The sequence below is a fragment of the Zosterops lateralis genome (assembly GCF_965231275.1).
Source record: "Zosterops lateralis genome assembly, chromosome: 2".
NCBI lineage: Eukaryota > Metazoa > Chordata > Aves > Passeriformes > Zosteropidae > Zosterops > Zosterops lateralis.
Genome location: NC_139763.1, coordinates 626,677 through 639,453, shown reverse-complemented (window position 1 = coordinate 639,453; position 12,777 = coordinate 626,677). Strand labels below are relative to the sequence as shown.

General features: G+C 61.6%; 1 protein-coding gene across 4 annotated transcripts in view; it reads right to left on the bottom strand.

Moving 5' to 3' along the window:
• Positions 1 to 1,490: 1,490 nt before the first annotated feature.
• STIM1 (stromal interaction molecule 1) overlaps positions 1,491 to 12,777 on the bottom strand; it is an 82,923-nt gene continuing 71,636 nt past the window's right edge. For 3 of the 4 annotated variants that reach the window (XM_083882803.1, XM_083882800.1, XM_083882801.1), the window contains 2 exons: positions 10,162 to 10,552; positions 1,491 to 2,495 (listed from right to left, as the gene is read on the bottom strand). In XM_083882803.1, coding sequence (XP_083738929.1) covers positions 1,988 to 2,495; positions 10,162 to 10,552 — 899 coding nt within the window. In that variant the 3' untranslated portion in view covers positions 1,491 to 1,987. The remainder of the gene's footprint in view (positions 2,496 to 10,161; positions 10,553 to 12,777) is intronic. The other variant, XM_083882802.1, reaches the window with a different exon arrangement.

Here is a 12,777-nt window from a genome sequence, read left to right as displayed (position 1 = left end):
CCCGGCAGAGCAGCCCCCAGGATGTGTGGGATGGTGGGCTGGGGACACAGGGGTGCTGAGGACAGGGGGGGTCGTGTGGTGCCAGGGAACCGCCTCCAGTGGGGTGGGAGGGGGCTTGGGGGGTCCCCCGGCAGCCCCGGGGCTGGGGGAGGCTCCTGGAGGAGCTGGGAGAGGGGGGCGAGGGAACAGAGCAAGGCTCAGCCCTGGGGATGGGGCGGGGGGCAGGGATGGGGCAGGGACCAGGGATGGGGCAGGGATCATCCCTGGGGATGGGGCAGGATCCAGGGACGGGGCAGGATCCAGGGACGGGGCAGGATCCAGGGGTGTGGCAGGATCCAGGGACGGGGCAGGATCCAGGGATGGGGCAGGATCCAGAGACGGGGCAGGATCCAGGGACGGGGCAGGACCCAGGGACGGGGCAGGACCCAGGGACAGGGCAGGTCTCACCCCTCGGGCCAGGCTCAGCCCTCAGGGAGGGGACTCAGCCGCAGTCGCTGCCCCGAGAGGGGACCCCTCAGTGGCCAGGGCTGTGACAGGGACAGCCCGAGGTGAGCCGGGGGCTGTGAGCAGCAGGACGTGACCCTCAGTGTGCAGGGGGAGGACTGGAGAGCCCCCGGGGGCGGCTCGGGACGGGCTGAGGCCGGGGCAAGGGGACACTGGGCGAGGGGACACCGCCTCTGTGAGCCCCGGGACAAGGGGACACTGCCCGTGTGACACCCAGGGCGAGGGGACACTGCCTGTGTGACACCCGGGACAAGCGGACACTGCCCGTGTGACACCCAGGACAAGGGGACACTGCCCGTGTGACACCCGGGACAAGGGGACACTGCCCGTGTGACACCCGGGACAAGGGGACACTGGACAAGGAGACCCTGCCCGGATGAGCCCCCGTGTCCCTGACCTGCCCCAGGGCAGGGAGGGCTCTGTCCCGGTCCTGCCACCCAGGCACGGCCTGTCCCCTGCCCTGGAGAGCCCCGCAGTGTCCTGGTCCCTCCTCCGGCCCTGCCCAGCCAGGACAGGGGGACAGGGGACACGGGGACAGGGGGACAGGGGGAACACGGGGACAAGGGGACGGGGGGACAGGGGACAGGGGGGACGGGGGGACGGGGGGACAGGGGGGACAGGGGACACGGGGACAAGGGGACGGGGGGACAGGGGACAGGGGGGACGGGGGGACGGGGGGACAGGGGGGACAGGGGACACGGGGACAGGGGGGACACGGGGACAGGGGACAAGGGGGACAGGGGACAGGGGGGACAGGGGACACGGGGACAGGGGGGACAGGGGACACGGGGACAGGGGGACAGGAGGACAGGGGACAGGGGGACAGGGGGACACGGGGACAGGGGGACAGGGGACAGGGGGACAGGGGGACACGGGGACAGGGGGACAGGGGACAGGGGGACAGGGGACAGGGGGGACAGGGGGGACAGGAGGACAGGGGGACAGGGGGGACAGGGGACACGGGGACAGGGGGACACAGGGGGACAGGGGGACAGGGGGACAGGGGGGACAGGGGGACACTCAAGTACCGGCCAGGGCAGATTCCCCCCTGCCCCTTCCTGGGGGCGCAGCCAAAGGGATTTGGGGGAAACGAGGGAAGAAGCGGCTGAGTCACCCCGGGGGCCGCCCCGAGCCCTCCATCAGCCTGTGCAAAAGTCGGAGGAGGCAGGAAAAACAAATTAATAATAAAAAATAATAAAAAAACCCTAAAAGCACATTGAAACCCAAGGCGAGGCGGCGTGGCTGAGCGCAGCAGAGTAACTGAAGCCATGCACAGCAAAGCCGGGACCGCAGCGCTCCCAGGGGAGGGGAGGGGAGGGAGGCCAGGGCAGGCTCTTTCTCCCGGGCAGAGCCGGCGCTTTTTCGTCTCGGAGATGAGGAAATAAATAAGTTTAAATAGCTCCTCCCGGGGCGGCGCTGGGGGCGGCTCGGGGGGCACGTCCGGGGGTGGTGGCGATGGTGATGGATGGGGGGGATCCTCCTCTTACTTCTTGGGCTTCTTGAAGATCTTTAGGGGGAACTTTTTCTTGCTCTGACCGCCGAGATCGACCTCGTCGGCCGTCAGGCTGCTGTCCTCGTCCCCCGGGCTCTTCTTGGCGGCCAGCTGCGGGATGCGGGTGTTCCTGGGCCGGCCCTCAGAGCTGGGGGAGGGGGTGTCGGCCTCGGTGGAGCTGGGGCTGTGAGAGCGGGACGAATCCGAGTGGCTGTGCTTCGTGTGGCTCATCTCCGCCAGGCTGGAGCACTTCTCCAGCCCGTGGTTCAGCATCATCATCTTCTTCATCGCCATGGGGCTCTCGGGGGGCCGCTCCGGGCAGGGGGCCGGGGGCTCCCCGGGCCGGCCGCCGCCGTTGGGGGCCGCGGGCACAGCCTCCTCCATGGAGCGGCTCAGCAGGGCCGGCCGGGCGGCCAGGAGCCGGCCCGCACAGCTGGGGACACGCTGCTGCTCGCTCAGCTGCGGGATGGACGAGTCGGAGTCGCAGCGAGTTAAATCTCTGCGGTGGAGAGAGAGAAAAGGGGGGTCAGTGCCCGGAGCCCGGCCCGGCCCCGCACACACGGATGGGGCGGGAAGGGCTGAGGGGACCCCCGGGGACCCCCTGCCCACCCTGTCCCGGCCTCTGCCCACCCTGTGCCCTCTCTGTGCGCTCAGAGCCCACCCCGAGCACCTGGTGGAGACACAGGACGCTGGAGGCTCATCCCTCCCTCCCCTGGATCCCAGCGGGTTCTGGGAGTGCCCCCAGCTCTCCCCAATCCCGGTGTGTCCCCCGAGGGTCCCTCAGCCCTCGCCACATCCGTGTGCGCCCCCGGCCCCCGCCCCGAGCCGTGCCCGGCCTGTGCCTGCGGTGACCCCGCTTTGTGCCCAGCCTGTGCCCGCCTGTGATGGCCAACGGGGCCGAGAGGGGCAGGACGGGGGAAATGACAAGTCACAGCTCGCTCTGCCCGGCTCTGGGCCTGGCTGCTCTGCCCCATGGCCTGGGGACCACCGGTGCTGCCCAGGGACCCCCCGGAGCTGCCCCAGGAACCCCCCGGAGCTGCCCAGGGACCCCCCGGAAACCCCCCGGAGCTGCCCAGGGATCCCTCAGGAACCCCCCGGAGCTGCCCAAGGGTCCCCCGGGATGGGATGGGCTGGGGTGGGCTGGGGTGGGGGTCCTGCCCTGCCCAGGCACAGGATGGGGGTGAGGAATGGGAGCCAATGGAAAGGAAAGGAGCTAAAGGAAAGAGGAGCCAAAGCGGGTGAGAGGAGGTGGGAGGTGCTGAGCTGTCCCCTGTCCCTTGTCCTGGAGCCCCCCTGAGCTCTGATCCTGGCACAGAGCCCTGCACAGGGGTCATCACTGAGCCTGCAGTGGAGCCCCAGACCATCCCCTGCAGTGCCACCAGCAACATCAGCCTGGAGGGAGCTGAACAGACCAGCAGGACAAGGGGAAACCTCAACAGAGCTGGGACCAGGCAGAGCTGGGGAGATGTTCAGGAATCATGGGATGGTTTGGGTGAGAAGGTGCCTTGAGGACCACCCAGAGCCAACCCTGCCATGGCAGGGACACCTCCCACTGTTCCCAATGTCCAGCCTGGCCTTGGGCACTGCCAGGGATGCAGGGGCAGCCACAGCAAATCTAGGAATTCTATTCCAGGGAACAATTCCTGCCCCAGATCCCATCAAATCCTACTCTGAAGCCATTCCCTGTGTCCTGTCCCTCCATCCCTTGTCCCCAGTCCCTCTCCAGCTCTCCTGGAGCCCCTTGAGGTGCTCTGAGCTCTCCCTGGAGCTTCTCCTCTCCAGGGGAGCACCCCCAGCTCTCCCAGCCTGGCTCCAGAGGGGCTCCAGCCCTCAGAGCACCCCAGTGGCTCCTCTGGGCTCTCTCCAGCAGCTCCAGCTCCTCCCTGTGCTGGGCCCCGGGGCTGGGGCAGCTCTGCAGGTGGGGTCTCACCTGAGCAGGACAGGGGGGCACAATCCCCATCCCTTCCCTGCTGCCCCCACTGTGGGATCAGCCCAGGACACAGGGATTTCAGGTCCCAGTGCTCATGGCCAGGGCCTGTGGAGCTTCTCCCACCAATCCCCAGCTCCTTCTCCCCAGGCTGTGTTTGTGCTGGGGTTGTCCCCACACAGGGGCAGGGCCTTGCCCGTGCTCCTGGCTCAGCTCCATGGGGCTGGCACAGTCCCAGCTCTGCAGCCTGTCCAGGTGCCTCTGGCTGCCCCATCCCTTCCCTGCAGTGTGTGCCCCCAGCCCTGTGTCCCTGCAGAGTGTGGGGCTGCTCTGGATCCCGGTGTCCCTGTCACTGAGGATGTTTCCCAGCTCTGGTCCCAATCCTGGTCTCTGGGGAAGCCATTCCCCCCTGCAGTGATGGCACCTGCTGCAGTCCTGGCATGGGACAGGCCCAGAACCTTCTCCTCAAACTGGAACAAGTTTCTTTAACAAAATCCATGGAATGAAGCCGGGCCCTCGTTCAGGAGCTCCACAGGAATGCACAGAGGAAAAGGGTAATGTGAGACCCCGTGGGTGGCTGGGACTCAGCCCTGGAGAACACCTCAGCTCTTCTCTTCCCCAGCAGCAAAGAGCCCTCCCTGGGCACTGCTGGCATTGGCCTTGTCCTCGGAGCCCATCCCAGGAGAGTGGAACAATCCGGATGGTGAAAATCCCAGACTGTTCTGAGAGAGCAGCTGGAGCCCCTCCAGGGGACACAATTCCATGTATTCCACATGTGGAGCCCCTCCAGGGGACACAATTCCATGGATCCCTCATGTGGAGCCCCTCCAAGGGACACAACTGCCATGAATCCCTCGTGTGGAGCCTCCAAACCCCTCCAGGGGACACAATTCCATGGATCTCTCATGTGGAGCCACCAAACTCCTCCAGGGGACACAATTCCATGGATCCCTTATGTGGAGCCACCAATCCCCTCCAGGGGACACAATTCCATGGATCCCTCGTGTGGAGCCACCAAACTCCTCCAGGGGACACAACTGCCATGGATGACACTGTCACTGGGATAACTGGGAAAACTGGGCCTTGGGAACAGCAGGACATGAAATATTGGAGCTGGCTCCCAAAACATGGACACACCCACACACCTGGGCTGGGACACCTCGGGATGCTGCCACTGCCTGCAGGTGGAATGTCACCGCCATCACAGCCTCACACTCCAGGAATCTCTTACTTTTCCCAAATGTTTCTCCCTCATGGCTCAGCACACCTGCAAAGGGGAATTCCTGCTGGGAATTCCTGCCTGGACACTCCTCTCCCAGGGAAGGTGGCAGCAGCCCCCACCTGCACATGCTGAGCCCTTGCTGAGGGGCTGCCACGGCAGAACAGCCACTTCCAGAGGTTTATTTCCTCCACAAATCCCTGGGAAGTGCCCCTTTTCTAGGAAAACAAAGCAGACTTTGGCTGCAGGGGTTGGCAGCAGCCCAGTGCCAGGAGTGGCCAGTGCTGGGTCCCAGCAGAGCCAGGAGAAGGAGCCAGGCTGGGGGGCAGGACCTTGGCACGGGAATGGGGCTGGTCAGAGCCAGGATCAGGGACAGGCAGGGTCAATCCTGGCAGGAATGCAGTGCTGGCTCCAGACTCGGGCCATGGAGGAGGTGGGAGAGCCCTGAGGGACCCAGCGTGCCCTGCCTGGGGATGGAGGCACAGCAACACCTTCACAGTCAGTGTCCCAACTCCACCAAAAAAATCTTCTTTTCCAGGAGATCCAACCCAGCCCTTCTGGCTGGCACAATCCCACAGGGTCAGGGTGAGTGATATAAATCCTTTAAAACAGCAAGAGAGCAGCAAAAAATGGATTTTTTTTTCCACTGAGGAGACTTCAAGGATGTGTGAGGAGGGTGAGTGTTCCTTGCTGGGCTCTGAGAGCTGTTCCCTCTCCTGCAGGTTTCACTCCAGCCAGGACCAGAGCCCTCCTGCAGCACTGGCAGCGTGTGGGGACAGTGATGACAGCAGATGGAGAGCCATGCTCTGCTCCAGGAGGATTTTCCTACCGGAGAACAGACACTGGGAACCTGATCCCAGGACAGCTGGTCCCCCATGGCAGGAGAGGGGACAGCAGCAGCCAGGGCAGGGCCTTGGTGACACCACGGCCACTGTGTCACCTCCTGGCACTGCTCTCTCCGCAGCACAGGGGCTGGGGGGGGTCTGTGTCCCCATTCCTGGTTCTCTGGGATCCTGGACTGGAGGCACCACATGGATTCCACCTCACTGGAGCCCCAGTTCATCCCTCTGGGCTCATCCAGGGGGGCTGAAGGAGCTGATGCCCAAGAGCACAAAATTCCCAAATATTCCAGTGGTCTGAGCTAACCCTGCTCAGACACAATCTCTCCAGCTGTAACTCAGGAATCTATTCCTGAAGGACACAGGGAAGAGCTGGTGACATCCTGGCACACAGGACACACCCACCATGCCAGGAACAATCCAAGGGACACCTGGCACAGGCACCTCCTGCACTCCTCCTGTGGCACCCACGGGCTGATCTTGGGAGCTGAACACCAATGGCCAGGAGCTTGTGGGGTTTTCTTCAGCTCCAAACGAGCCTTTTCCTGCTGGTTCCCACAAGGAAGTGCACAGCAGGAGGGACAGGATTCCTGGGATCACACTGGCTGGACAGAGAGGACACTCCTGAGTCCATGCCAGGACAAGAGGGAGGAGAGAGCATTCCCAGGACACTGCCACCATCGTGGATGAAGCTCAGCCAAGGCCTGGCCTGTATCCCACTGATTTCCATGAGGATTATGCTCCTGAACTGTTACAGCACATTTTCAAGAGGAAAAGCTATCCCAGGACGTGGCTGGCCTCGATGGGATCCCAGGAAAGGATCAGAGGAAGTGTTTCTGTGGAGCAGGAAGAGTCTCTGACAACTGAGCCCTTCTGGAAACCACAGAGCAGCACCTGGACAGGGAAACACCTGGCAGCCTGAGCCTTCCTCCCTGCCAGCAGTGCTCCCTGCTCTTTTCCATGGATCCAGGCACTCCTACCACCTCCACAGCGACCCTGCCAGCACTCACCTGCCCGAGGCAGGATGGATCTGTTCCCTCCTGTGCTTCCTCCCACCCCACCAGGATCCACCCGAGCCGGGAGGGAGGGAGGGAGGGTGAGGAGATGGGGATGGCAAACAAAAGAAGCAGAGAGCAAAGCATGGAATAAGGAAAGCCTGGAGGACAGGAAGCCTGGGAGTGGAGGAGCAGCAGGGGAGGAGCAGGAGGAGGATGGAGAACAAACACCTACTTTTTCCCCAGCCCTGCAGCCCATGAGGGATTTCTCTGGGTCCAGCCTGGCCCAGGAGGTGCCTTGGGTGTGCTCCAGCAGGCACAGAGCCCTCGCTGCCTCACCCCTCTGTGTCTGGCTCCTGGAGCACCCCTGGCTGCTGGGCTCTGTGCATGTAGCACCAAGGCTTTTCTTAAGGCCAATTCCCCAATTTGCTGTGGGGCTGAGCTTGGCACAGCCTCAGCACAAACCCAATTCCCCAATTTGCTGTGGGGCTGAGCTTGGCACAGCCTCAGCACAAACCCAAGAGCAGCTTCCTCCCTTCCACCCTTTGAGAGCTGTGAGTTACTCATTTCCCTGCATTCCTGACCCTCTCCCTTCCCTGAGCTTTGGCTGCCGCCTCCCTTCCTGCTTGGAGAAGGGGCTGGGCACGGGGATTTGGTGCTACACTCCCATCTCCATGGTTTGTCTCCACCTGAGGCAGGCACTGGCAGCAGAAACCTCCGTGCACAGTCCACACACAGCCCCTCCACTCCAGCCCCTCTCCCCCCCAGATCCCGCAGCCGCCTCGGGCCCGGAACCGCTCTGACCTTATTGGCGCCGGATCCTCTGAAGCCAATTGCAAAAGAGAAGCAAAGAGTGAGGAGTTGAGGGAGTGTTTCCCTGCTGGGATAACCCCGGCAGGATTCCGGAGACAGTGATCCCCAGCCTTGCTCGGGGTGGGGGCAGCTCCTTGGAGATGTTTGTCCCCTGTGAGCTCTGCCCAGCCTTGGCACCTGCTGGATGTGGGAGAGCCCAGCGAGCTCCAGCAGCCCCCAGCAGCAGGGGGGCCAGCAATCTTTGGGGGTCTGCTCTGGTCCTTGGAGTGACTCCCTGGAAGGCCTGTCTGAGCCTCCCCAGGAGGGAGGGAGGGAGGGATGGATGGAAAGGCCTCGGGGATGTCAAGGAGGAGCAGCGATCCGTGGGCCCGGCAGCGGCGCTTTGGGGGATGCATCAAAGCAGGATCTGCTCATGATGCAGTTGGATAAAACAATTAACAGGGACAAACCCACGGCTCTGGGCACACAACTCCTCATTTTGCTGCTGGGCTGAGCAGGGATGGATGAGGTGGGGGGGAGTTCCCTGCTGTGGTGCAGCTGGAGCAAATCCCAGGTGGGAGGTTCTGACTCTATGGATTCTCCTGCATCACTGACCAGGTTGTGACCTGGGAGCAGGGAGAGGACGCTCCTGCTGGCACCCAGTGGTGACCAGCTGGGCTCTGACCAGGGGAGGCCCCACTTTTTGTCCTCTTAAGGACCTCTGGCATCATCCCCTTCCCTCCCTGGGGTCCTCACACTGGATCCTGTTTCCCTCTGCCACTCTCAGGGGGTCTGCAGGGACTCAGGCTTTGTCCTAAGCAGGAATTCCATGTGCCACAGCCATCACAGGTGGAAATAAATCACATTTAAACAGCTATTTTGGACACGGGACACAAGCCCCAGGCTGCCAGGATGAGCCCTCCCTCCTGCAGAGTCAGGGAGGCAATGGCAGCAGGGACCAGCAGCATTCCCAGCTTTTACCAGTCAAAATGGGACAGCTGCAGTTGAGCTCCCACTGAGAGGAGTTAATTAATTACACTGCTTCTCATCATCCCCAACCAACCATTACTGAATTAACTGAGATGCTGCTCTTTAATTCTCCATTGTGGAGCAGGTGCAGGAATTTTCCCCTTGGCATTCCAGACTCCAGAATGTGCCTGGGGCTGCTCAGCTTTGACACACAGGGCAGGGAGGAACATCCAAACCAGAGACTGTGAACAAGGCCAGGAGAGATCCCAGCACTGGAGGGCAGAGGGACCCACAGGTCAGGGGATAATGGCACAACGTGCTGGGATGGGTGGAGATGTGGTGACTGGGAATGTTTCCCTGCCTGGGAATGGTGGAAGGACATTTCCCCCATCCTCTGCCTCACCCAGGGACTTCCAGCCTTCTCCCAGCAGTCTGCTCCCCAGTACCGAGGATTGTGAGACTGTTTTTAATTTTGCCATGGAGAAAGCATGGAACAGAGATGGAATGAGCTGTCCAGGGCCACCTGGATTCCCTGGTCCATCACAGCCTTCCCACTGCCCCTGATCCCTGGGGGATCCCCCACAACACCTCAGGACTGGCTGCATCCATGATCCCAGGGGATGAGGATAAGGGATCTCTCTCAGGTAAAAGGCACCTGAGGAAGCTGACCCTGTGCTTGGGACACACAGATTCCTGTCAGGGCCCCTGGAGCACCAGGCAGGATTCCTGCTCCTCCCTGTCACCAGCACAGTGAACTGGGACAGCGCTGGGATTTAGGGATGGAGGATAACCAGTCCCTAGGGTGTGCCAGCTCTCCAAAGAGCCAACTGAAAGGGACCAAGCTAAAGCCAACAAAAGCAGCTCCAACTCCCCTCCTCAGATATTCCTTAGCCAAAACACCCCCACTCCTCATCCCTACCAGACCAGAGGCAGAGTCACTGCAGAACACATCCCTGAACTGCCACTCTGGCACCTCTGAAAACCAGCCCAAATTTCTCCAGCTGCTGCCTCGTGGTCCCCACCCATCATGTTCCCTTTGCAATTCACTTGTGAGGACCCCAAGGAGGCCCAGGCTTTAAACCAGGTGGGGTTTGGTGATCAGTTCTGTTACCTCCTCACACCCCCTTGTTTAGGGGATGCTGAGCACCTGGGAATTCTCATTTGCTCAGCTACAGTGAAACAACAGCAGAGCCCCCTGGGAATGCCCCCACTGAGCTCGTGGGCATGGGGATGGCCCATGGAATCCTCCTCAGAGGCTCCAGCAGCTCGGGAGAGCAGCGGAAGGAACAAAAGCGGAAAAATCATGGAAAAAAAAGCCCGGAAGAAAAGGGCAGGAGGAATGTGAGAGAAAAAGAACACCCCAGCAAGCATCAGCTGTGAGGCACGGCAGGCAGGAGGCAGCTAGAAAAGAAACAGCAATATACCCAAAGCTCCCAGTGCGACAGCGAACTCCAGAGGTGACATCAGGAGGGGGCAGGTCGGGGATGGAATCCATCTGGAGGAAATAAGAGGTGGTGTGATGGTAATAGATAGGGTGGACATGGCAAGCAGGAGCAGGCGCGGTGGTGGTGGATGAGGAGCAGGAGGTGGAGGAGGTGGAGGCAGGCGATGGGCTGGAGCCGGGCGGGTCGGAGCTGAAGGACTGTCCGGAGGTGAGGCTGTGCATTCGGCGCAGGGACACTCGGCCCGCCCGCACAGGGGCCACGGGACCGGCCTCGGGCTGCCCCGGCACGAGACTCTCTACCAACCTCTGCGATCCGTGGCCGTGCTGCGGCTCCACCAGGCGCTGCCGGACTGTGCTGGGCAAGGCCGGAGCTGCAACGACACACGGGGGGGAGTGAGGGTATGGCCTGGCAGAGGGGGCTCTGCCGGTGATGGCAGGGTCCTAATGGCATCATCCCTGTCCCATTGGCACCGTCACCATCCCTGTCCTGCTGGCACCATCCCACTGGCACCACCCCACCATCCCTGTCCTGCTGGCACCATCCCACCATCCCTGTCCCATTGGCACCGTCACTATCCCTGTCCTGCCAACACCATCCCACCATCCCTGTCCCATTGGTACCATCTCACTGGCACCATCCCCATCCCTGTCCTACCATCACCATCCTTGTCCTGATGGCATCATCCCAGTCTCACTGGCACCATCCCCATTCCTGTCCCACTGGCACCATCACCATCCCTGTCCTGCCGGCACTATCCCCATCCCTGTCCTGCTGGCACCATCACCATCTCTGTCCCACTGTCACTGTCACCATCGCTGTCCTGCTGGCACCATCTCACCATCCCTGTCCCACCATCACCATCCCTGTCCTGCTGGCGTCATCACTATCCCTGTCCTGCTGGCACCATCCCACCATCCCTGTCCCAATGGCACCATGAACCATCCCACCATCACCATCCCACGGCCCCCTGTCCAACCACCACCATCCCACATCATCATCCCACAGCCCCTGTCCCACTGGCACCATCCCCACCATCCCCACCCCACAGCCCCTGTCCCACTGGCACCATCCCACCATCACTGTCCCACTGGCACCATGAACCATCCCACCATCCCTGTCCCACCACCACCATCCCACCATCCCTGTCCTTCTGGCATCATCACCATCCCTGTCCCACTGGCACCATCACCACCCCACCATCCCCACCCCACAGCCCCTGTCCCACTGGCCCCATCCCCAGCAGCACCGCCCCACTGTCGCTGTGCCACCAGCACTGTCCCAGCTGTTAAGGCCTGTTTAATGCAGAAGCAGCTTTAAGCTGGTGCTGAACATGCTGGATTAATGCCCAGCCCATGGAAAAAGTCCAACACTGCTGATGTAGGTGCCTCTGAACACCTTATCTGAGCATCTTGCCTGACGCAGAGAGAGCCTGCATGATTCATCCTGGAGAGCCAAGAGCTGGGCACTGCCAGGGCCACTCCTCCCTCACAGACACCTCATGGCTCCACTGCTGCTGCCTGGGTGGGACCTTCACAGCCCACAGCACGAGCCCCAGGCAAGCAGGTCCGTGTTGGCACCTGAAGCTCCACTCCCAGAGCTCAGCTCTGCTCCATTCTGACACTGCTGTGCAGGAGCAAAGCACAGCAGCATGGAATCATACAGGGAATTGGGGTGGGAGAAACCCTAAATTTCATCTCTTCCCACCCCTGCCATGGGCAGGGACACTTTACACTGTCTCAGGTTGTTCCAAGCCACAATGTCCCACCTGGCCTTGGACACTTAGAGAGATGGGGCAGTTCCCTGATTGGTTGAAAATATTGGGGCTGAGGATCTTGGGCAGGAATTGTTCCCTGGCAGGGAGGGCAGGCCCTGGCACAGGTGCCCAGAGCAGCTGTGGCCACCCCTGGATCCCTGGCAGTGCCCAAGGCCAGGCTGGACATTGGGGACAGTGGGAGGTGTCCCTGCCACGGCTGGGGTGGCACTGGGTGGGATTTAAGGTCCCTCCCAACCCAGATTTCTGGGATTCATGCCCCATTCCTCCATGCCTGAGCTGCTGACTCTGGCCCCAGAGTGGCCTCACCTGCTCCCCGCCTGTTCCATGACCACTCTGACTGATCAGAGACTCTCAATCTGAGAAATATTCTCTTCTGGTTGCCAATTCCCCTTGGTTTGGGGAACCTCATGGGAATGTCGTTTGGAACCCCAGCAAGAGCTCCTGAACTGCCTTCAAAGCTCCTTGGTATGTCTTCAGCCCTGTGGTCACACCTGGCTGGAACTGGAGCCCAGCAATCCCTGAGCAGCTGCCTGTGCCCCTCACCTGCCCCCAGGGTCACCCCCAGAGCCAGGGGAGGCCCCTTCCCCTGCCTGGAGCCTTGGGAATGCTCCCCTCCATCATGGAAATGGGATCCCAGGGCTGCAGCCCCATCCCAAGGCAACCAGGCTGCCTTTACTCCATCCCCTGGCTGCCATTCCATACAAGATGTTCCTCCTTTGATAAGGTGTTCAGGATTGCTCAGGATTTCTTATGTGCATAAGAAATTAATGTACAAATGGGTTAAAAAGATGCAGAGACAGGAAAGCTCAGGAATGGAGGAG